The sequence below is a fragment of the Dromiciops gliroides genome, chromosome 1 (genome assembly GCF_019393635.1).
Source record: "Dromiciops gliroides isolate mDroGli1 chromosome 1, mDroGli1.pri, whole genome shotgun sequence".
In the NCBI taxonomy this organism is placed as follows: domain Eukaryota; kingdom Metazoa; phylum Chordata; class Mammalia; order Microbiotheria; family Microbiotheriidae; genus Dromiciops; species Dromiciops gliroides.
The window spans coordinates 597,020,263-597,045,224 of NC_057861.1; the positions used below are offsets into that span (position 1 = coordinate 597,020,263).

Sequence of the window (24,962 nt, forward strand, 5' to 3'; positions counted from 1 at the left end):
TAGCTTCTTTTCTACTACCACTGATCAGTTCACCCTGTAGCCTGTGAACTAATAGTTGTAATGAATGTGGAATTTTCTTTATAACTTCACCATAACAGCGTATATTGCTGTAATCCTTCTATAGCTTCCTAAGTGTTTTAACTTCCACTCTCCCATTGCAACAACACTCAGGATCCTCTGACTCCCAGCTAAGGGTTCTTTTCAATAGGCTGTTTCTGGGATTTGTGGAGTATTCAGGGAGGACTAGCCCTTCTGGTGTGAGGGCTTGCTGAGCCCTTTTCAGGGCTGCTCATCCAACCTTTGGTGTCCACCTGCCACCCAACCCTCACGTGTGTCTCCAAGAAGCTGTAGCATGCACAGCAGCCACATGCTGGTAAAATTGCCTCAGCAGATGGGCTATACCGAGTTGAGGGGAACTAACATGGCTCAAACGTGTTGGGGAATTAGGGGGATATCTACGCCCAGCATGTAAAGACTTCCCCAGTAGAATGGGCAGAAGAGAACAATTAGTTCAATGGCCATGAAGGCAGCTGAAGCAGGATCTGTGGAGCACTTAGAGCTCGGTCAGAAATGAGGATGCCAAGGTCATCCAGTGCCATTCATCTTGCCTTTTGTCCTGCCACTGGGGTTTGATGACTCAGGAAGAGTGAGTGAGGCTGATGACTTTGTGAAACTCTGCCTCACTTAAATCCAGTTTACTCTCAAGTCGAGATGTCACCCTATGATGTCATTTGTCCTCTCTGAAAACTTAATAACAACACACTGTCTCTATACCACCTTATCTCCTTAGACTGATAGGATGATTTTCTGCTGTTATGAGAGAAATAACTCCTCTTTGAGTTCCTGTAGGTTACTGCTGCCAAAATAAATCTACCACAACGCAGAAATTATAGAGGTAAAGATGCAGGTATTATTATTATTAATAATAATTATTATTATATTTTTTGTGGGGCAAAGAAGGTTAAGTGACTTGCCCAGGGTCACACAGCTAGTAAGTGTCAAGTGTCTGAGGTCACATTTGAACTCAGGTCTTCCTGAATCCAAGGCTGGTGCTTTATCCACTGCGTCACCTAGCTACCCTCTATGACATCTTTTTCTCAATCTGTAAAAGGAAAGGCTTGAATTAGATATCTCTAAGGTCTCTTCCAGTTCACTTAAAAGGGATTCTTAGCCCTCAGAGCTTATTGATATGGAAGTTCATTGAATTAATTTGGGAGTTGATTGAAACAGGGAGATATCAGGGAGCTTTGGTTTGGGTGAGCACTCCCTTGGTGCTGCCCCTGCAAATATATCCTACTCTTGGAAATGGACCACTATCCAGCATTGCAATGGAATGCTCTCCAGATTTCTCACATCCTCCATAAACCTTTTTGCAGCTGCTTTTCCCTTTTCATCTGATTTTATATTCCCTCCTTTCCCCAATGGCCCAGCTTCAGTTACAGGTCACTAATTCCTCATTGGGCATTTAAAACTGAGATATCTTAAATTCAACATTTCTAAACCTGAACTTATTATCTTTACCTCTAAACCTTCCCCTCTTTCCAATTTCCCCATTTGTGTCAAAGGTACCATCATCCCTTCAGAGACTCAGGTTTAGAATTTCAGCATTATACTGGATACCACTTTTGGGGGGGGGCAGGGCAATGAGGGTTAAGTGACTTGCTCAGGGTCACACAGCTCTGGATACCACATTTTATGGCTCCCAACATATCCAATCAGTTGCAAAATCTTGACATTTTTATCTATTCTCACATCTTACCCCTTCTATCCACTTACATAAATATCAGCTCAATTAAGGCCTTTATGATCTCTCACCTTGAGTATTGTAACATCCTCCTAACTAGTCTCCCGGCCTAAAAGTCTCACAGTCCCACTTTATTTTACACACTGCCCCTAAGGCAATTTTCCTTAAGTGCAGATCTGACTATGTAACTCCACTACTCAATAAGCTTCTGTGGATCTTTATTGACTCTAGAAATAAAAAAATACAATTCTCCGGTTTTTAAAGTCCTAGCCTGGCCCCAGCTGATCTTTCCAGCCTCAGTGGACATTCTGTCTGCCCTCAGTGATCCAGCCAAATTGGTCTTCTCTTTTCTTTCCTTTGTTTTTTGGTGAGGCAATTGGGGTTAAGTGACTTGCCCAGGGTCACACAGCTAGTAGGTGTTACGTGTCTGAGGTCGAATTTGAACTCAGGTCCTCCTGAATCCAGGACCGGTGCTTTCTCCACTGCGCCACCTAGCTGCCCCCAAATTGGTCTTCTCTCTGTCATTCATGATACTCCATCTCCCCTCACAGTGCATTATTCCTGGCCATCTCCCATTGCTGGAACCCACACCCTCTCAGCCTCTGCCTCATAGCCCCCCCTCCTTTAAGATGCAGCAAGTCACTTAACCCCAATTGCCTCACTTAAAAAAAAAAAAAAGATGCAGCCCTTGCACACAAAAAGAAAAACATATATACATATTTATACAGTATATATACATATATGTAAACAGTATCATATGGATTGTATATATGTATATAATTCATACTTAATTCATACTTAAATATGGGGCACTGCTTTACGGTTTTTCTATCTGTAATGAGCTTTAACTCATTACATTAGGATTAAAGATCCTATAGAAATACAAAAAATAAACGGCAAACACATCCAAAAAATGACGATACTTAACAAACTGAGGCTGGCGGGAAGAGCGCCTGTAGCAGAACGTGCGCACCCCGTTAGGAGGCGGGGCGGGGGCGTGTCAGCGCCAGTGAAACTACATTACCCAGAATTCTCTGCCCGTGACACCATGGTCAAACCAATCAATCACAACCCTGTAGTTCGGTCCGTTCGGGCCCAACGGAGACCCGGACGAGTCATTACCGGCCTCCAGGCAGGTCCGGGCTCGGAGGCGGGGTTCTTCCTCTGAGGGGCGGGAGGCCGGAAACGAGCACGGGGCGGGTCAAGTTGAGGCTCCACGCGCTCCCGCGCTCGTGCTCCGGCCTCCTGACGGGCCAGGGAGCTCAGCCCTTCTCCTCGGCCTCCCGCCCCTCCCCGCCCCGCCCCGAGGCTGAGGCCCGAGGCTCCCTCCCTCCCGCCCTCGCCCCGGGCCTGACGCCTCTCGAGCGGTGAGTGGGGGAGGGGGAGGGACCCGGAGCCAGGTTGGACCCTGGGCTCTGCACCCCATCCCTGGGCCCCGAGGCCGAGGTGTCAGCTGCAGCGCTTAACCGTGACCCATGACCTTTTCACGGGAACGTGTGGGGAGGGGAGATAAGGGGGGGGAGGAGAAAAACCCAGGGAAGAATGATGATAGCTGGCTTGTATCAATTGTCTTATCTAATAAGGGACTCATACAGACCCATCCTTAAGATGAGAAAACTAAGGGCAGCTGGTAGTGCAATGCAACGGAAGCTCAGAGTTCAAACTCGGCCTCAGTCGATTACTATCAGTGTGACCCTGGACAAGTAACTTAACCTCAGTGTGCCTCAGTTTCCTATGGCATAGCATTTCGTGGGAGGGGCAATAAGGTATAGACAATAGTGTAGTATAGGGACTATTAGGCCCGGAGTTAGGAAGATCTGAGTTCAAATCCAGCCTAAGACACATATTAGCTTTGTGATCCTGGGCAAGTCACTTATCTTTGCCTCAGTTTCCTCAACTGTAAAATGGAGTTAAAAACAGCACCTAGCTCCTTGGGAGTTGCTGTGAGGATCATGTGAGATAATAATTGTAAAGTGCTTAGTGTAGTGCCTATAACTCAATAAACACTATATAAATGTTAGCTATTATTATTATTATTACTACTGCAGTGTATGCAGTAGGTGTTTAATAAATGCTTATTCCCTCCTTTCACCCTAATTGACTGTCTGGTGAGTCCTACTGACTCTTCTTAGAATATATTTTTTTTAATTAAAAGAAATGCTATTTCAGTTAGAGTTTAGTGAAAATAAAGATGTGATTTTTCCCCCCTCCCCATCCTTGCCCATGGAACCCCTGAAATCTATCCATAGACCCCAGATTAAGAGCCTCTAATCTAGTTCAACTCTTTCATTTTACAGATGAGGAAACTGAGGCCTAGGACATTGAACTGATTTGCCCACAGTCACACAAGTAGCATTAGAGGTAGATTTTTGAACCCAGGTCCTTTGACTAAAGTACTCCTTCCACTATATCATCTAATGCAATCTTTTTTTTTTTTTTTTTTGGCAGGGCAATGAGCATTAAGTGACTTGCCCAGGGTCACATAGCTAGTAAGTGTCAAGTTTCTGAGATCTATTTTGAACTCAGGTCCTCCTGAATCCAGGTCTGGTGCTTTACCACTGCTCCATCTAGCTGCCCCCCAATGTAATCTTATCTGGCAGATAAGAAAACTTTTCTGGGCCTCAGTTAAATGGTCTTTCCATGGTCATAGAGCTGAGTGGAGTAAGATAGGGATGGCAATGAGAACTAGATTGTGGTTTCACAGATTTTGCTATTTCTTCTTCAGAGCCCCAAAGGGAAAAAAAAGTTCCTTTCACAAGAGCCCAGCCATTCCCATAACTGAGACAGATCTGCTCTTCAGAGCCCTGTGACGGAGTTGGTTCCATTCAAGACTATGTCTACAGCCCTTGGCCTGCCACTCCAGTCTCCACTGGAACAGGAAGAGATCCTTATTGTGAAGGTGGAAGAAGATTTCCCTTGGGAAGAAGAGACTCCTTTGCAAAGGAATGATCCCAGTCCTGAGACCTTCCGTCAGCTCTTTAGGCTGTTTTGCTATCAGGAGGTGGCGGGACCCCGGGAGGCTCTCAGCCGACTCTGGGAGCTCTGTTGTCGGTGGCTTAGGCCAGAGATGCGTACAAAGGAGCAGATCTTGGAGCTGCTGGTGCTGGAGCAGTTTCTGACAGTATTGCCAGGGGAAATCCAGGCCTGGGTACGGGAACAGCATCCAGAGAGTGGTGAGGAGGCAGTGGTCCTGGTCGAGGGTTTGCAGAGAGAGCCCAGGAAACAGAGGCAACGGGTGAGAAAGAGATTTTAATTTGGAGGGGCTGGGGTAGTGAGGATTTAATTAATAAGAGATGGGATCCATTCCATTTCTGATCCCATTCTTCAGCTCTTTAGGTAAGTTCTTTCACTGGCGATGCCATTTTACTGAGAACTGGCCGTGATCAGTTTACTCCTGGTTTACCATCAGAGTTGTACCCAACCCAAACAACATACAGAGCTAGGGAAAGGAGAAAAATTCTTTCCTATTCTGTGCTCATTCCCTCTTGTGTTCTTTTCTTTTTCTTTTTTTGCAGGGCAGTGAGGGTTAAGTGACTTGCCCAGGGTCACACAACTAGTAAGTGTCAAGTTTCTGAGGTCAGGTTTGAACTCAGGTCCTCTTGAATCCAGGACTGGTGCTTTATCCACTGCTCCACCTAGCTGCCCTCTTGTTTTATTTTCAAGCAATAACTTACATGAAATAAGGAATTAGGCCCCTTCCCCCTTTTAAAAAATCTTGCCATGGTGCCTGTTGTACCTCCCCCAGCCCCAATGGGGGCCATCTCCAGTCGTCCTGATCTGTCTCTTGCCACTGGACCCAGATGGCTCCAGAGGAGAGAGTGAGGCTGGTAACTTTGCCTGCCTCATTTAAATCCAATTCACTGCAAGTTAAGACATCATGTCCTGATGTTATGGTCCTCTTCCAGAACGAAGGACAAACAACAACAATTGTATCCTATATTGTTGATTGACTTAAGCTTCCCTCTCCCCTCAGAACAGGTCATCATTTTCCCCTTGGTAATGTTGTGCACTGGTGTTTCTTTTCTTTTTTTTTTTTTTTGCAGGGCTATGGGGGTTAGGGTTACAGAACTGGGGAAAGGAGAAAAATTCTTTCCTATTCTGTGCTCATTCCCTCTTGTGTTCTTTTCTTTTCTTTTTCTTTTTTTGCAGGGCAATGAGGGTTAAGTGACTTGCCCAGGGTCACACAGCTAGTAAGTGTCAAGTGTCTGAGCCGGATTTGAACATGGGTACTCCTGAATCCAGTGCCAGTGCTTTATCCACTGTGCCACGTCGCTGCCCCTGGTGTTTCTTGATTAAAAAAAAAAAAAACAGGTGGATTCCTGAAAACTTGACTATAAAGTTAGTTTACTTACTGTCATTGATTTCATTATTCAGTTGGAGATGTGCTTTCTTTAGGGAAAAACACTACTCTCTGTCTTTCTCTTCTGATACTCCAGGACTGTCCTTTCCAATCACTAACCAAGCCTTCCTAATGGTTATTGTATTACAGAACAGAGAAGGCCGAACCAGGCATCCCTTTGGTGAATAGAAACAATAGGCAGTAGTAACCCATAAGTGCTAAGGGGATTAACTGGTAAAGTCTGATAAAATGACATCCAACCTGTGGGGTGTCCTAGGATATCTCATAATTTGGGGGGTTTTGCAGGATACTTAAGCTCTCAGAATCACATTAATATTAATTTTTAAAATAGATGTATGCTAGAAGACAGTATTGTTACCAGATTATCAAAGTTAATGGCACATCTGTCCTTTTTGTTAAGTTGATAAATTTCAAAACTGGAAAGTGTCATGTACTATGAATTTAACTTAAGCAGTTTTGTGTAACTGTGTTGGGGGAACATTCTTTGCAGTGGTATGGTTTGGGTGTTGGAAAATCTCTTGGGACAAAACAAAATTACCAATAAAATATCACTTAAAATATATGCTATACGGTGTTTTTAACAGAAGGGGGGGAGAGTAGCATGGCATCAAACAATAGAGTGGTACAGATCCAAAAGAATGGGAATGGGGGAAGCTAGGTAGAGTAGTGGATAAAGCACTGGCCCTGGATTCAGGAGGACCTGAGTTCAAATCTGGCCTCAGACACTTGACACTTACTTAGCTGTGTGACCCCAAGGCAAGTCACTCAACCCTCATTGCCCCCCAAAAAACCCCCAAAAACAAAACAAAACAAAAGAATGGGAATTACTTTCATAAAAGCATCAGAAATATGATAATGGGTCAGATTCATTGTCTATCTAATGACTTGTCTCTGTTATAGTGGAAAATGGGGTACGGGTTGGTGGGAGGGGTTCTTGGGAATTCCTCTTTAAAGAATTACACCCTCTTGCACACAAAACTTAGTTAGAACAAGGTGATAGTTTATTTAGGAGCAAGGGAAGGGAAGGGTGGGGGGAGGGAAACCATGAAAGAAATCCTTAGATTTTCATGGGGAGATTTGGCATAAAGCACATGGCTCAGAGGTACCAAATCTCCTCGAACAGGAGACTGGAAGGTACTTTTATAGAGGACTGATGGGGGTGGACCATCTGCCCATGAAAAGTTCCTTTAGTGAGAGAGGACCATCCCCCACTGGTGGTAGCTGGGGGAATTGGGTGAGGAGTGGAGGACCATCCCCCACTAGTAGTGACTAGAGGAATTGGGTGAGGGGTGGCTACGGATCCCTCTTCAGAACACAAAGGCCGAAGCCACACCCAAACTTATCTCCCCAGGATAAGGGAGACCGGAATGAAGGGTAGGAATCCCAAGCTAGCTCAGTCCGATTTGGTTCCTCTAGGCGTTATCTGTCCTCTGGTTTAGTTTCTCAAGGAGAAGATTCCTCAGTGTGCCCCAGAGAAATTCTGGGGTGCTCTGCGCCCCATGACATTCCCCACTTCTCTATATATAAGGAAAGGGGACGAAGATTCTTCTGAAACTGCTTCATGCTGACCGGGGGTCGAAGAAATCACGGCGCAAGGGAGGGGGAGGGGAGAGAAGTGGAGAAGGCCTGGAATGCTCGGAGTTGTGAGGGGCCCAGAGAGTCCAGAGGCAACACGTAGGCACAGTGTCATGAATCCTTGAGCCTAGATGGAACAGACTTGAACAAAAAAATTAAAACTGACCAGAGCAAAAGGGAAAAGGGACTTTATCAGATCAGGAGTCAAGTGGGACCTTTTTGCAGGACAGGGTGTGGCCTGCTTTACAGGAGGGAGTTCAAGCCTAATTCTGTGATAGGCAGTGTCTGTCTACATTAAGGGTCCTTTTATCCCATCCCCACTTTGTGCCTTGATTGTATGCTAGGACCTGAACCAGAGAGTAAGACAGAGGTGGCCCCAAAACCATTCCTAGGCTTGCCTCCTATATCCAGCTTGGCCATAGGCCTGACACGATGCTGGTCAGGAGAGCAAGCTGCAGAGCCCTGGATTTTTGCTAAGCCGATCTCTCGGGTGCTGCCCTGGGGACAAAGAGGTAGGAGAGCTGACCTCACCTTCGTGCGGCGTCCCCTACTTCTGTGTCCCGGTTTACTGCAGCTGCCAGAATCTCGGCCAGCCGGAGTTCTGCTGGTAGCAGATGTGGTGATGGCTGCTGCTATTATATGAGCTTGGTCTATGGAGCGGGCACGAGCCATCTTTTCTCTCTCTTTGGCTACTGCAAGGTCCCTGTTATTAAAAATCTTAAAAGCAATGTCAAGGAGTTGTGAGGATGGGATCTGGGGACCCCAGTCTAACTTCTGGAGCTCTCTCCTAATGTCAGGAGCAGACTGGCTGATAAAATGAATATTGAGGACAGTAATTCCTACATCTCTTTGGGGGTCTAGGTTAGTATATTTCTTCAGAGAGTCTGCTAAGCGGCTCATGAAGACAGCAGGATTTTCATCAGACCCCTGTGTTATCTCCCTCACCTTTCCATAATTGACTTGTTTCTTAACCCCCCTTCTCATTCCCTCAACTAGGCAGGTGATCATGTGATTTCTACAAGCCCTATCTTCCCTGTTATCATAGTTCCATCTCGGTTCTATGACCGGGACAGCTGTAAAACCAGGGACCCCAACCCAATTTCCAACCTGTGAGTGTTCATCCCCAACTTGTACCGCCAGGTCCCAAATCTGTTTTTTCTCATCAGGGGTACAACAGCTGGCAAGAATAATTTGCAAATCAGTCCAGGAAAGGTCAAACTCCAGTGTCACAGACTTAAAGCCATCTATGAACTTTGTGGGGTTCTCTGAGTAGCTCCCCAATTTCTCTTTAATCTGAGATAACCTGCTTATAGAAAAAGGGGCGTGCCTTACTGTTGTGCCCTTCCCAATGGGAAATTCCCTTAATGGAAGCAGGGAAGTAGTGGGAGACATTGGTAAAGACCTGGGTTGGGGAGATAGCTCAGGTGGAGACAGAGGATTGGGCACAGGGCCCAGTGGGGGAGGGGTGACAGCCTTTGGCTGTGGAGTAGGTGGGGGAGGGAAAACAGTCTTTGGCTGCAGCATGGGTGGAGATGGGGAAAGGGAGATAGCCGTAGGTGACTGCAGATTAGGTAAAGCAGATGGGGTCGGCTGAATGGAAAAAACAGGAGAAATGGGAACATATTGGAGTTCCCCCCGATTGTAAATGGGGTAGAGCAGGATAGAAGGAGACTGATATCCACTCCCCGTGTGACACAGGGAATTGGTTCTGAGATCAGCCGGTGGGCAAGGAGAGGTTTCAGTCATAGAGTGATATGACTGTGGTTGACCCATAGGTACGGAAGCAGGCGGAGAAGGAGTGGAATGAGAAACAGGTAGGGAATGAGTTTGAGGAGGAGGGGAGGCTGAGGTCTCAGAGTAGGTGCCCAAAGAGTTAGCGAATTGCTTGGGCTTGTGGTGATTCTCAACCGGCAAGGGGACCTCATCCTTTCCCTTTGACTTCTGGCTCAAACTCATAAAAGCCGATACGTATGGAATCTCTGTCCATCTCCCTTCACGCTTGCAAAACTTGTCCAATTGCAAGATGGTATTATAATTAAGGGTGCCGTGTACAGGCCAATTTCCTTCACTTCCTAGAGGATAATGTGGCCATAAATTGTTACAAAAATGTATCATACATCTCTTTCTTAGGTTTTTAAGTTCCAGTCTAGTCCAATCTCTTAGAATGCACCCCAGAGGTGAATTTTTCGGAACACTCCCTTTCTGTCCCATAACTACTGTCTAAGGAGAATAGTCTGAACCAAGAGCAGAGAACTGGTAAGGGATACACATAAGCATAAATGTTCTTACCCAAAAACGTGTAGTCTGAGAGTCCGAGCGTGGTTCGGACATCTAGGAGTCCCAGGCTGCTCTCTGCTGTCCTGCAGACGCCAACCGTCTCTACCTCTCTGTGACTCAAACGGGAGGTTGAGTCCGGTGGGAGAGGGAGAAGAGAAACCAGAAGGTAGGGTCTTACCTCCAGGTTCTGTGCCGAGTGTGGTCCAGACGTCTGTTTGAGCTTTCAGCGAGGGAGGGAGACTCAGGCTGCCCTCCACTGTCGCGTGCGAAAGCTGACCCTCTCTCTACCTCTCTGTGACTCAAACGGGAGGTTGAGTCAGGCGGGAGAGGGAGAAAGGAAACCCAGAAGGGAGGTTCCCACCCCCCAGTTTTGTGTGTTAAGAGGAAAGAGGAAAATCCCACATCCCTACAACGTTCGGGCGCCAGATGATATAGTGGAAATTGGGTACGGGTTGGGGTTGGGGTTCTTGGGAATTCCTCTTTAAAGAATTACACCCTCTTGCACACAAAACTTAGTTAGAACAAGGTGATAGTTTATTTAGGAGCAAGGGAAGGGAAGGGTGGGGGGAGGGAAACCATGAAAGAAATCCTTAGATTTTCATGGGGAGATTTGGCATAAAGCACATGGCTCAGAGGTACCAAATCTCCTCGAACAGGAGACTGGAAGGTACTTTTATAGAGGACTGATGGGGGTGGACCATCTGCCCATGAAAAGTTCCTTTAGTGAGAGAGGACCATCCCCCACTGGTGGTAGCTGGGGGAATTGGGTGAGGAGTGGAGGACCATCCCCCACTAGTAGTGACTAGAGGAATTGGGTGAGGGGTGGCTACGGATCCCTCTTCAGAACACAAAGGCCGAAGCCACACCCAAACTTATCTCCCCAGGATAAGGGAGACCGGAATGAAGGGTAGGAATCCCAAGCTAGCTCAGTCCGATTTGGTTCCTCTAGGCGTTATCTGTCCTCTGGTTTAGTTTCTCAAGGAGAAGATTCCTCAGTGTGCCCCAGAGAAATTCTGGGGTGCTCTGCGCCCCATGACATCTCTAAAAGTGACAGAAAAGAATGGCTTGTAAAAAGAGTTAAGTAGTTAAGGATGTACCTCTCAGTACCCCAAATTACTCCTTAACATCTATTCTTTGTCTGTTTTCCACAAGTTTATCCTGAGGTAGGGATTTCAAGAACACAGGTGCCCTCAGAAAGAGTAGGGCAGGGACTGCTGGGGGGCCAGGGCCGGGGAATACTGGCTTTATATTAGTTATCATACATACCTTTTACCTTAGGCACTTGATTGTTTCTGCACCTAGCAAATTCTGCACCATGTAAATTCTCCTCAACTCTAAGAAACAAACTAGAAAGCAGCAGAAGAGTGAGAGGTTCTAGTAGTCACAGAGTAGAGAATGTGATTGGGCACAGATTGAAATGTGAGAAGCAAAAGATTATAACTTGGAGAAAAATGCTAGAGAACAGAGGAAAAAGAACAGTGGAGAAGAAACAGTTTGAGGTAAGGGGGAAGGTGAGAAGGAGCTTAAAGGTAGTAAAGGACTGAAAAGGGTCCAGGGGAATCGAGTTCTGAATTTCCCAGATTCTTTCGTAACAAGAGAAGGGATGTGGGCAGTTCCCAGATTACAATCTCTGTGCCAAGACAGGAGGTACTCTCAGAAGAGACGGTGCCCCAGAGAACAGCGCAGGAATCTTTGCTGTTCCAGGGAGCAGTGCAACATGAGGAAAGGTCCCAAGAGGAGGGAGCACGGACCTGCCTTGGACCTAAGGAGCAGCTGAACTGTAGATCCAGAAAGAATGCCCAACTGTGGCCAAAGAGAGGTGAGAAACTGCCTTTCCTTGGGAAGAAAGGAGTAGATGTTTGGCATGGAGGAAAAGGAAAAGAGGGTGTGTGGGAAGAATCGGGACAAGTATGTGGGTTTGGTGAGTAGAAAATAGGCCAGATGAGGAGGTGTCATAATGGAAAGAGGATTGACTCTAATTGGTGGACCTCAGTTCAGATCACACCTCTTGACACCTGTGACCTTTGTGAATTTGGGCAAGTTATGTAACTTTCCTGGGCCTCAGTTTCCTCTTCTGTAAAATGAGGAGGTTGGATCACATGGCCTCTGAAGTCTTTCCAGCTCTATATCTGATTGTGCAATTACAGACATAGAGCCAAGTAGGAGTAAGAATTTAGTGGGTCTTAAAATTTTTTTTTAATGTAATTGGGAAATATTTAATGAAACGAATAAAATATATCAGAAACAAAAACAAATGAAAAAAGAATTTAGTGGTTCCTCCCAGCACATTGGCCAACTATGTGGCATTAGAACAGCCTGTGGTGAAGCACTAAGACAAACTTCAGGATGGTTTAGGGTAGACTTCTTGAACTCAGTGATGAGAAAGGGCAGCCTAGATGAGTAAGGTATGACTGTTCTCTGTTCTCCTTCCATAGGTTCACCTGCCTCCCGGGTTTCTGCTCTTTTCAGGGAGGAGAGCACTAGAGATCAAGAAACAGCAACTGCATTAATCTCTGCCTGGTCCCAGGTGAAGCATGTTCTCCCACCCCACTCCACCCTACTCCAGCTATTTATGTTCTATTTTCACCTCCAATACAAATAATAAATATTATTTCAGTACTCAGAGATTGACTTTCCTGGGAACTTGGGTCCAAAATAGTCTCATGGTATCTCTTCATCCTAGAGGTTATCTTTGATAATCCAGGATTCAAGTAATAAACTGAAGTACTTGGAACTGAAGCCCAAGATGTTAGAGAATTCTGCCTAGCTTCTATGAGTCTTACTGGTTTGGGTCAGTTCACAAGGGTAGCTAAGAATTACGGGGAGCCCAAATGAGTCCCCTCTCTCTCTCTCTCTCTCTCTCTCTTGTGATCCCACCCATGAATCAGTCTCCCTAGCAAATAAGATTAAAACAAAATTGCTCTATATACAGTAATGCAAGCAAAACTTTAAATTAAGCTGCAAGAGACAGATTGCTGTCTTCATCTTTCCTGAAGCTTCCTCACCATTCCCTTCCCCTACAACACCTCCCTCCATAAAGAAAAAAAAAATCAGTTCCAATCTCTCATTGTTTTATAGTGATTAACTACATTGTTCTATCACCCTCTGCCACTCCTGGCAGCCACTCTCCGCCTTAGGGATGGTCAACTAAGTGTCTTTCATCCATTCAGATATATCATCTAGCTTGTCCAGCTCTTTCTGAACCTTTCAGGTTTTCTTTCAAAATGTTCATATGGCTTTGGGGTCTTGCCCAAGTGTTTTTCATATCAAGGAGTAACAGCCTCAGTTTGTCAGCCTCCTGGTGCTGTCATATTTTGTCCTAGGCACAAGAAAATGTCCCTAATCTGGCCAGATTATCTATACTTCCTACACATTCCACATCTTCCTAGGTAGTCCTTGCGTAGAACCAGGTAGCAATTTCTTTTGCTCTGATTGCTGTCAGCAGAACTGAGGAATATACTGGCAAAAAAGCCCAAAGCATTGGTGTAAAAGAGGATGAAAATGTGAGAAACAACAAAGAAAAAGGAACAAAAGAATAAGGTAAAAGGAAGGCCCTGAGATAGGGAGTCTGATGAATAGGACTTGGCTTTTATACAAAGACAAAGTTTTAGCAGGTAGTTTGAAGGCAGCTAGGTGGCTCAGTGTATAGAACGCGAGGCTTGAAGTCAGAAAGATTCATCTTCCTGAGTTCAAATCTGGCTTCAGACACTTACTAGCTGTGTGACCTTGGGCAAGTCACTTAACCCTGCATGCCTCAGTTTCCTCATTTATAAAATGAGCTGGAGAAGGAAATGGCAAATTACTAGAGGATCTTTGCCAAGAAAACTGCAAATGGGTGTCATGAAGAGTGGGGCACAACTGAAAGTACTGACCAAAATGAAAGTCAGAGTTTCAGGATTTAATTACAGATTAGATATGTAGAGTAGGAGAATCAAAAGTGATCCTAGGAGTTCTTGGGCAATTAGTGAAAGGATTGTAGATCATTTTGAGAGTACTTGATGCTCACTGTAAGTCAGGACCTAGAGTGAACCTGAGGTAGCTATGACTGAGTGGAGTTATATGATTCTTACAGATGCCAGTAACATTTGAAGACATGGCTATGTACCTGTACCAGGAGGATCCAGTTCAAAGAGAACACTACAGGGATGTCCTGCAGGAGAATGATGGTAAGATGATTATGCTAAGTCAAGCCTGTTTTCCCTTTGGCTCTCTGTGATGCTTGGTTATTGCTGTTTCTACAGGTGTCATTCTTCTGTCTTCTCCCTTTTTCCCTCACTACTATACCTCAGTGTCTATCAGTCAATAAACATTTAATAGATATGTTTTGTGCAAGGCACTGTCCTGAGTGGTGGAGTTAGGAGGAAGTATGAGGGGCTCCTGGGCTAAGCTAATTAGTAAGAGATAAGACATTTACATGAGAAGATAACTAACAATTCAAAGGTGCATATGAGTAGTCCAGATAATATAGGAGGTATACAAGATACCTCATTAATAGTCCATTACTTTTTTTTGTTTTGAGTCTCAGTCTGTCCTTCCTAGGCTGGAAGTACAGTGGTCATTCACAGGCCCAGTCCCACTGTGGATCAGAAGCTTTGACCTGCTTCCACCTAGGCCAGCTCATACCTCCTTGGGTAGCCTGGTAACCCCTCGCTCTGGGGGGGCCTCACCATTGGTGCAGATTCAGTGTGGGACATTGGATTGTCCTTAGCCTTACTGTGGCTCAGAACTCCTGAGCTCAAGAGCTCTGCCAGCCTCAGCCTCCCCCAGGAACAGGTCTAGTGGGAGTGTGCCGCCACACCTGGCCTCCATTACTGAACTTGGCCAATTTATCTGTCTCACAGACCACATCTATAGTGATACCTTCTTGAGTCACCACTTGTATGCTCTATAACAAGGGCTCCATAGGCTTCACTAGACTGCTAAAGGATAAGAATCTTTGCTCTATAACATGATGATCAGAACACAGACATGGATCAAGTCCCAGTTGAGCCAGTGAATAGCTCTGTTTTGGCCAATAGCCACAGACTGCAACAATCTCGAAGCATGTGCCAGTGGTCTTAAGAGAGACTGGATAAGAGATGGAATCAATTAAAATCTGTCACTACTAATGAATAACATACTCCTAACGTATGCTCTTCTAATTACTAGTGTCAGTCTTGCAGACAAGACAGCATGATGCTTCAGGAACAAGATTTTCTACTACATCTTCAAGTTCCTCACCTTCTTAATGTCCTTTATTTCTCATTTTTGTATTACCTGATCATTAAGGAAACCTACTCCTGGCCTTCTTTATCCATTTCTACTCCCACTACAGAAAGAGTTATAATTCTTTGTGATTAGGATTTTCTAGTTTACCAAATTCCATTCTATCAATCAAAAGCACTTAAAATCCTACCTGATATTGATACACCTGTTTCCACAGACATCTAGTCTGTTTGGAAATAACTGAATTGTTCATATCTTCTTTTTATGAACCAAAACAAATCTGATGTGTATATATGGTTAGCTGTCTGCCACATTCTTTTGTGTTAGTTAAAGTGAGTCTTGGGGCAGCTAGATGGTGCAGTGGATAGAGCACTGGCCCTGAAATCAGGAGGACCTGAGTTCACATATGGTCTCAAGACACTTATTAGCAATGTGACCCTGGACAAGTCACTTAATCTTGATTCCCCCTGCCCCTCCCCCCAAAAAAAGGTCAATCTTCTACTATAGGCTGTAAACTCCTGAGGGGAAAGGGCAATCTATGCCTGTTGAACTTGCTTTGCATAACCTTTCAGCATTAACTACTGCTTTCACACTGGGGCATGTGAATTCTTAGATTGTAGAAGTTCCCGAACCCAACGATTAATCATATATTTTGGGGTCTTGGCTATTATGGAAGGTTCCAGATAGGAAGCTACATGCTACATTTCTGGACCCTGAACTTACCCTCTTATTTAGTGGCAGATTCTGTATGTAAATGGAATTTCTCATTCCTTTTACTGAGCACTGACTGACCTTCCTTATGGACAGGGCTTCCTGTTCCCAAACCAAATCTAATTCCTCAACTGGATCGAAGGGAAGGACTATGGAATTCAAATCTACAAGCTTTCAAGGAGAGGGATATTCCAAGAGATAATCACACAGGTGAGGAGACCAGCAACAATAGGATTTCAACTCTCATGGAAGTTTGTTTTTTGAAGATTCTGCTAATGAAATGTTGCCTCATGTAAGGTAAGAGAAGATGAGAGACAAAGAGATGACTATTGTCTAGTGAAAGTTTTAAGGCACAAGAAAAAGCTCCTATTTGTAACATTGAAAGTAATAAATCAGGTTTGCTAAATGAAACACTTCATAAAAAGCTCAAAGGGAAAATAGCTCCCAAAGGAAGAAGATTAGGCTAGGTGAATAATCGTAAATACTAAGAAATAGCACAGGTTGACAGGAACATAATCGGGGGAAAATGCAGTATAAAAGCATCACTCAATCACTCAGTATTTATTCAGCACCTGCTAGGTGTAGAATATTGAATAAGAGGCACAGAACAGTAGGACCTGGGAAAGCATTTATCCTTTAAATGGAGATGGAAAGCTAATACTAAAAAGACAGAAGCTTTTTGTTTTGTTTTCTTTTGGGTTTTTTTTGGGGAAGACAGAAGCTTTTAATCCTTTGAGCCTGTGCCAAAATTTTTGAATTCTGGTTATCTGAGCATATTTGGACAACTTATGAGAAAATAACAGAAAGACCTTTTTTTAAAAAAATTTATTTTTGCAGGGCAATGAGGGTTAAGTGACTTGCCCAGGGTCACACAGCTAGTAAGTATCAAGTGTCTGAGTGAGGCTGGATTTGAACTCAGTTCCTTGGGAATCCAGAGCCGGTGCTTTATCCACTGCACCACCTAGCTGCCCCTAAAATAGCCTGCTTCGTACTGTCATCTTCTTCTTCTTTTTTTTTTTTGAGGCAATTGGGGTTAAGTGACTTGCCCAGGGTCACACAGCTAGTGTCAAGTGTCTGAGGCTGAATCTGAACTCAGGTCCTCCAGAATCCAGGGCCAGTGCTTTATCTACTGTGCCACCGAGCTGCTCCACAAAAAGATCTTAATAGGAAAAGAAGTTGGAAATGACTTTTAGATTAAGCTTTTGACATAAAATTTCATGAATCAGTGAGTCTTGAAGACATGCATCTTCACATACTTGAGTCATATTTTGTCCCCATTCCTGTGTGTTGACATTCAGCTTCCCACTCACGGCACAGCTGAAAAGACCCCAGCCTTCATGACCTTTCCCTCACCTCATTATTTTACTTCCTTATCTTAGCACTTTGAACCCTTCTTTTGTGTGTATGTTTGATCATCTCTACTAGATTGTAAATTCCTGAAGGGCAGGAATAGTGTCTTACTTGTTTTTTTATATTATTTAGTACCAAGCACTGTACTTGGTAGGTATTTAATAAATGTTTGTTGTATAAATAAAAGAAATGATTGTAAGTCAAAATCCACTTTGAAACAGTGGTTTGGATTTGTAACACAGTCAAAAGGGAAAGAATTGAAAGCTTGGTCCTTGCTGACATATAGAGAACCTCACGAGTATGAAAAAGAAAAAAAATCTCTGGTTCCTGCCTACTCTTATTTGATTCACTGAGTCTAGATTTTGACATGATTTATGGTAATCAAAGTGTATGTTCACATTTAGCCTCATAAAATTTGTGTTGAGGTAGGGGAGGGAGAGTTGGGAGAATCTGCTCTTGAGTCTGATGGCAGATCCACTCACCAAGGAATCCCACACTGAGTAATCCTACATTCATCTGTTTCCTTTTAGTTAAAGATTTCAAAATACTAGTGAATGGTTCCATTCCACACCTCATTCATTCTGTATTTAGGAAGGACCTACTATGTATAGTACAGTTCACATGGGAGCCTTAGCTTTCTGAGATCCTTAGAAGAAATTGCTACAAGGACCTAGAGGTGTTATAAGTGGTTAATAAATAGTAGGAGGATACTTCTACCTTTTCTTTAGCTACCTAAACCTTGTTTTTATCTAGATACTTTTTTCTAAAAACAGTAATTTAGATATGGGAATAGATGTTGTAAAAGAATGACCTCTAACTTCTAAAAGTCTGTCTTATAACAAATCTTCAAATGTAATTACATATTACAAAAATTGCAACTATAATTTTTCTTTCTTTTCTTTTTCTTTTTTTTGGTGAGGCAATTGGGGTTAAGTGACTTTCCCAGGGTCACACAGCTAGTAAGTGTTAAGTGTCTGAAGCCGGATTTGAACTCAGGTCCTCCTGACTCCAAGACTGGTGCTCTATCCACTTCGCCACCTAGCTGCCCCACAACTATAATTTTTCAAACTTTCTCCTTTTTACCTAGCTTTTTCCTTTTTCTAGTCTTCTTAAACATTCCTCCTTGACATGTACTCTGCTATAGTAATACTGGGCTCCTGCCTGTTCCATGAATAGGATGCTCTGTCTCTCACCTCTGGGCATTTTCTCTGGCTGTTTCCAACTACTGACCACCCTAGTTTCCATTAAGTTCTAGCGCAAATTCCACCTCCTATAGGAAGCCTTCTCTAATCCCTCTTAATTCTAGTGCCTTCTCTCTGTTAATTATTTCCTATTTATCCTGTATATAGCTTACTTTGTATATATTTGTTTGCATGTTATTTCTTCCATTAGATTGTAAGCTCTTTTAGGGCAGGGACTATCTTTTGCTTCTCTTTGTAACCCCAGCAACTGAGAGATAGTAGGTGCTTAATAAATATTTACAAATTGACTGATTTTACCTTCAATTCACTACCCTCTAGATCAGGGATTTCACTTTCTCTTTTTTTTCCAGGATGTAAGATCAAGACTGAGAATAAAGAAGATTCCATGGAGGATTCTGCCATGAAAATGGAGTTGTGTAGAACCCTGGCAGGGAAGTCCAGGGGGCATGGTCTTCAGTCAGCTTGCCAGGGACAGGGTTGTGTGACTCAGCCAGAATGGCACCGGAGCTGCCCACTAGTAGAGAGAGAGAGCCAAACTCCTGTTCAGGAAAGGGACAGAGGTCTTCAGAGAGCCTGTATAGTAGAGAAACCCTACAAATGCCTTGAATGTGGAAAAAGCTTTAACAAAAGTTCTCATTTGATTAAACATCAGAGAACCCACACAGGAGAAAAGCCCTACAAGTGTCTTGTATGTGGAAAGGGCTTCAGTGACCGCTCCAATTTCAGCACCCACCAGAGAATTCATACTGGAGAAAAACCCTACAAATGCAACGAATGTGGGAAGTGCTTCAGCCAGAGCTCAAGCCTAGTCATACATCGAAGAACTCACACTGGAGAGAGACCCTATAAATGTGGGGAGTGTGGGAAAACCTTCAATAACAGCTCTCATTTTAGTGCACACCGGAGAACCCACACTGGTGAGAAACCCTACATGTGCCAGAATTGTGGGAAAAGCTTTCGTCGAGGTACTGACCTTAATAAACACCAGAGAACCCATACAGGAGAGAGGCCCTATAAATGTGAGGTGTGTGGGAAAAGCTTCACACGGAAACACCAGCTTGTAACACACCAGGAGATTCACATAGTGGAGAGTCATGTTCACTGATTTGGGTTTCCAGTCATCTTCCACTTTTCAGAGATACCAGGAGCCTCTGGTGGTGGAAGGTGGGAATTTTGACCAATATAGAACTCTCTTATTTGAAGGATATATGTTGTTAGGATTTTGAACTTTACAACATTTACAGAACCAGAAACCATTAACTTATGGAATGTTTAGACTTGAACACATTATGGGTTATTAAGTGGCAGCTACTACCATGGCATATCAGTCTGATTCTGCTACAGATTCCCAAGAAGTTTTGTGAAGGTGAAAATAGCATTTCCAATTGGGAAAATGTTGCAGAAATATTCCTCATATTTCCATGTATTGCATGTCTCAGGCCTCACCACCATACTGATCCTTTCTTGCCAACCATTTTCAATTCAATCTATTGCACTTTTTGCCATAAGAACATATCTCTGCTCTTTTAGTGGATGTCATTGAGAAAGTAGGATTTACTTTATAGAAATGTGTTTAGTTGCCAATCTTGCTAGAACCTATCTATTTTGTAGAGGGATATTTTTCAAGTGCAGATAGCTAAGAGTGATCATTCTTACATGCTGGAACATCACCCACTCCACTTAGCAAGTTCAGAACTTTACTTTTTGAATTGTTCCTGTTCAATTTGAGAGCTTGGAGTCAAGGACTTCCATTCCTAGCTCTGGATTTATCCTTGAATTGTTAGGTTTTTTTATAGCCTCCTCTGCCTGGGTTTTTCCAAAGTGAAAAAAAAAGAGATCAGCCTGGAGCTTCTGGTTCAACTCTCAATCTTATTTAGGCTCATAAGGTTTGTCTTCTAGCTGTTTAGTATCTATGGTATGGCGAATGGCTCATGAGGATTAGTAGAGAATAACTCTTCTGTTAAATTAAGAGAGCTGGTTTCCCAGTGACAGCTAATGAGGCTTGGTAGATTTCAGTCCTTGCCAGGGAGGAACTAGTGCTAGAAGCAGCTATTCCTCTGTTGGGACCGTATTGTCACCCAGCCTTATTATCCTTTCAATTTTTCCCATCACTTAATCTATATGTATATTTTCACATTTGATAGTCTTACCTTCATGTGAACCTAGCCTAGGGCCACAGTAAGACTCTAAAGCACATACAATTCCTACCCCTTTAATAAAGGCAATACTTTTTTTGCTCTTCTCGCTTTTGTACATTTTTTTGGAGAGTGGGATTTAAATGGGCCTTAAATGTGATCAAGTCCTCCTCCACTGATAATTCATTGTGGTAGGGTCACGACCCAGGCTTCAGGAAGGCTATACCAGTATATACAAGCTCTGGCAGGTCCTGCTAAACTGGGAAGGATTTCAGTATGGCCTGCTGAAGAACTATATAGGGTCCAAGGACCAGTTGGGCCAAGTTTGGTGAGTCTAATTACTTAACTGCCCATAATGAGGGATCTGCATCAATGAGGAGAGGGTCCACATGCAAGAAATCAGACCCTTGGAAGTATTAGGCTGAATGTGATAAACTCATTTTTCTGCTTTAGGTTTAGGAACTTCTCTGGTGCACAAATTTAGAAACCAAAACAAAATCTTTCCGTCTTTCACCTGCTGGCTCTATTTCTCTACCCATTGTGCCCAACTGTAATCCTCCCTTCTCTCTCCCCAAAGTGGGGCTTTATAAGCACGAGTGGTGAAATTCTCAGGGTTAGATGGGTCGCTATGACCAGGTTTTTAATACATTTTAGCATACTGTGCTGTGCAGTCCTAAATTTGCTCCCTGGTTTGGGATATCATTACATCATGTTGACTTAGAAGACTGGGACCTGAATGCAGTTTAATACATGACTTCTCCTGAAGCTTCAAGCTGTTTATCAGTTGACCATACAGGGTAGGATCTTGAGAGAGTACATAGTTCTTGTAACGAATGGAATATATGGATATTTCATACCACCACGAATGATCCTGAATCGCAGGACTTACCCCTCACCTGATACCATAGCAAGACATCTTGAAACCACTCTAGATTAGGCTGGATGGGCTCCCTAGGCACAGCCTGGCCGAGGACTGCCCTTCCAGTGCAGTAACCAGCCCACCTAGATTTTGAAGGTGTGGGTCAGGGTGTCCCAAATTTGTGAGCCAGATCATTGTAACTACCACCTCATGTAAGAATGTTACATCCTTGGTTCACCAATACTTTCTGCCCACTTCCTTCTAGTTTAGGATTCAGGAGGATGTTTTACCTTCAGTAAACCACCACAACCCCCTCCTAGTTCTGCTTCCTGGTTCCTAGGGCTCTTCATTCCTCATTTTGAATTGACAGGTTCTCTTCTGAGTCCTCAAACTCATGTTATTAACATGCCAGTTTAAGATCATCATCCCTTCACTCCCACTGTCTTCCTCAAAGGACTTATTCAAGACCCTAACGGTACTGGAACACCTGATCTCCATTCCCCGGGAATAGGGGTCTGATAGAGAAGCCCTTCAGTCTCTTTCCAAATCTCCCAAAAGTGTAATGAACTAAACTGAAAAATGTTCTAGTACTCAAGAAGAGACCAGGACATGAATAGAATTGGGAATTTTATGTTTGTTGGAACGTAATAAACATTTCCTAATTTTCTTTCATAAAGAACAACTTTATACTTCTTTTATTAACAAAACTTTTTATATTATAAGTAGAGGAAATAAATGTTGACAAGTGAAATAACTAAACATATGATTGCAAGATACACTGCCTTGGTGCAGCATATACCAACAGGCATCTTAGTGTTACTTAGATTTTTCACTAGTAATTTGACCTCATGGGCTGCTAAAAGAACGAACACAAATGCTACAAAGATAAACCAAATGATATGTAACAAAATCACCACTCTATGAAGTACTGAGACCAAACCATAAGAACAGAACCATCTAGTCAGCTGGTCAAACTGATAGCTGGAAAAGCTAATAAAGCAGTAGAACAAACTTAGGGGTGTGCTGGAGCTAGTTCATACCAGCTCAATCAGTTGAATTTTCAGCGTGAGCACCTTGGAAGGTCACAAATCAAGTCTTGATTTATTTTGTTGGTTGTCTAGATTTAAGAAAGTAATGGATAAAGTAAGAATACAGATTAAATTTAAAAGTGTGCTATGGGTTTTCAGAGAATTGGTTGTTAAACATTTACTAATACACCACTAGGCAGTGTTAAGAGTTGTCACACTTAAAAACCTTACAAAAAATGTCTTTGCTTAACGGTACTTAGCCCTAAAAAGCAATTCCCAGCCCACTGACCTTGTCTTAATTTAATTTCTGTAACAAATAGATGATTTGGAACTGCTGTTGAACATGGAACTAAAAGTTGATATTCTATTACTTTATTTGAGAAATAGTTATTTTACTACATTTGCTGATATTAAGTGTGGGGGGGCGAAACATTGGACTTAAGAAACAAGAAGCCTTTGAATACCCAGGTAGTGGAATGTTGGGCTATGCCTACATCAAGCTGAAGAGCTCCATTCAGAGCTCACGTCCTAAGGTAGTCTAGGGGCATACAGATGTGGGTGGAGGTTTGGAGGGCCCAGGGAAGCCATTCAAGGCAGTCTGGGCCTGTTCCTGGTCTTAGTCAAAACTATAAAAATCTTTTTCTGGTTTTCTGTTTTCCTACTTGGAAACTAGTTTAAATTCCCTTACTCAACCTAGTGTTTATTGGGTCAGTGACTGGGTCTTCTGCTGTCCTAGCTCCTGCACAGTCAGGGTCATGGTTAGATGAGATGAAAGAGCATATTCAAATGTGCGATGAGCCATGGCTCAGGTCTCCTTACTTCTAGGAGACAAAAAGAAACCTAAGTGATGACTGAAGAGTGATTCTTATAATTTGGGGCTCTCATATTCCGGCAGGTGTCAAAGGCTGTGATGTGTTTCTTCATTTGTTGCATATAGGGCAAACACATGAAAGTGCATCCCATGCTGTGAGAAAGCAAGGCTTCCTTCGTCAATGAAGTTGTTTAAGAGCTTGTTGATGGTGTAAGTGGTCATACTGGAGAGTTACAACATCTTTGCCAGGAGCAAAGTGCAGTGCATGAGACTCATTTGAAATTCTCTCTCCTTCCATGAAGTCAACTCATTTTGTTGTGCCAAGGGACTGCTTATTTGAATTGCTTCTTTGAGAGAAGTTGTGGGTTTTATGTTGGTGAATACCCTTGAAAGTTAGGCAGACAGTTCCATTCCACATTAGTTCTTCCAACTGCTGAGGAAAAGGGGACAGGAAATGACAATGATAAATAATGGCTTTGAAAAAGTAAGATTATTTTGTGTTCCAGCTGGTTGTTGTCACAGACTTATAGAATCATTGTATAGGAAGGGATTTTAGGAATATCTAGTTTGGTGAAACCCTGAGGTGTTACTAATTCAAGGTTTTGCTCTGGGGTTTCCTTCAGAATTAAAATTTCCAATTCAATAGATTCCTTCCCATTTGTGCCTTTGATTTATGTCTCAGCCCCCACCTCTTCAGCTCACCCAGGGACTGCATGCAGGCTGAGAAGGGAAAGGGAGAAAAATATAGCCTTTTTTTTCTTCCAGTATTTCTCTCTAAGAAATGCTTCAACTTTCATTTAAGTGCCCCCTCCCCCTCAAAAAAAAGAAGGATGGTGAATAATCATTTTTCAGTAGCACTCTTTCCTGCCCACTCTTCCTTCAGGTTCTCAGTGATTACTAATGCACAATAGTGACTGCCTGCACCTAGTGGCTTTACCATGACCTTGATTTTGGAAGCAAAGCTTGCATCTGCTCAAGTGTGTAGTGGACTTGGTTTTACAATGTCCACACTGACATATCTGTGTCTTAACCAAAGCAGAAATGGAGAAAACAGATTTCAACTTTTCCCAGTCCTAAAGGATCTACATATTTAATTCATGTGTTAAACTAGATTCATAAAGAGCAGAAGCAAAAGCAAAATAAAACTTTAGGTTTGACCATTTGTACAGGTAGGTGATGGGTCTGAAAGAAGTCTGCAAGCCCCTTCTCCTGCCCATGGAAAGGAGGCAGGATTGTCCTTCAGGGGTCACAGAGTAGGCAGCAACCTCTCCCATTCCCTACGGCCCCCATCACAAGGTGTTGGTATCTACCTCAAAGAGCTGTGAGCATCAAATGACAAATAAGTAGGTATATAGTGCATTCTAAACACGAGGCAATATAAATATCAAAACAAATATAGTCTCCTAGTGCCTACAATTGAATTGAAGAGATTACACTAGCAATTGTTCAACTGTAGCCTGAAGAAGGAATTCGTCTTTGAAAATGGACTGTGACTCCCCACAGCACACTGAGTGGCACTGGTATGGACTTAGTAAATGTTGGAGGGATGGGGGCAGCTAGGTGGCGCAGTGGATAGGCACTGGCCTATTCAGGAGGACCTGAGTTCAAATCCAACCTCAGACACTTAATACTTACTAGCTGTGTGACCCTGGGCAAATCACTTAACCCCAATTGCCTCACCAAAAAAAAAAAAATGCTGGAGGGA

General features: G+C 43.4%; 2 protein-coding genes across 6 annotated transcripts in view; one reads left to right on the forward strand and one right to left on the reverse strand.

The window, feature by feature from the left end:
- Positions 1–2,833: 2,833 nt before the first annotated feature.
- ZNF500 (zinc finger protein 500) lies at positions 2,834–20,662 on the forward strand. Of its 2 annotated transcripts, none has more exons than XM_043987893.1 (7): positions 2,834–3,111; positions 4,470–4,979; positions 11,601–11,775; positions 12,392–12,483; positions 14,029–14,122; positions 15,969–16,082; positions 18,775–20,662. In XM_043987893.1, exons 2-7 carry the CDS (start codon positions 4,578–4,580, stop codon positions 19,527–19,529), a joined length of 1,632 nt encoding a protein of 543 aa, XP_043843828.1. In that variant the 5' UTR covers positions 2,834–3,111; positions 4,470–4,577; the 3' UTR covers positions 19,530–20,662. The 2 variants fall into 2 exon arrangements, with proteins under 2 accessions (XP_043843828.1, XP_043843837.1); XM_043987902.1 differs by having other exon boundaries at positions 11,661–11,775.
- Positions 20,663–20,786: 124 nt separating this feature from the next.
- The window catches only part of DNAAF8 (dynein axonemal assembly factor 8), a 36,659-nt gene continuing 32,483 nt past the window's right edge, over positions 20,787–24,962 (reverse strand). For 3 of the 4 annotated variants that reach the window (XM_043987929.1, XM_043987914.1, XM_043987920.1), the window contains one exon: positions 20,787–23,690. In XM_043987929.1, coding sequence (XP_043843864.1) covers positions 23,675–23,690 — 16 coding nt within the window. In that variant the 3' untranslated portion in view covers positions 20,787–23,674. The remainder of the gene's footprint in view (positions 23,691–24,962) is intronic. The other variant, XM_043987934.1, reaches the window with a different exon arrangement.

Bases quoted from the DNA above. Each gene is read 5' to 3' on its own strand.
- ZNF500 (XM_043987893.1), top strand. From the start codon at position 4,578: ATGTCTACAGCCCTTGGCCTGCCACTCCAGTCTCCACTGGAACAGGAA. The intron at 11,776-12,391 runs GTGAGAAACTGC...CTCCTTCCATAG, and splicing joins CCAACTGTGGCCAAAGAGAG to GTTCACCTGCCTCCCGGGTT. The intron at 12,484-14,028 runs GTGAAGCATGTT...TGATTCTTACAG, and splicing joins TAATCTCTGCCTGGTCCCAG to ATGCCAGTAACATTTGAAGA.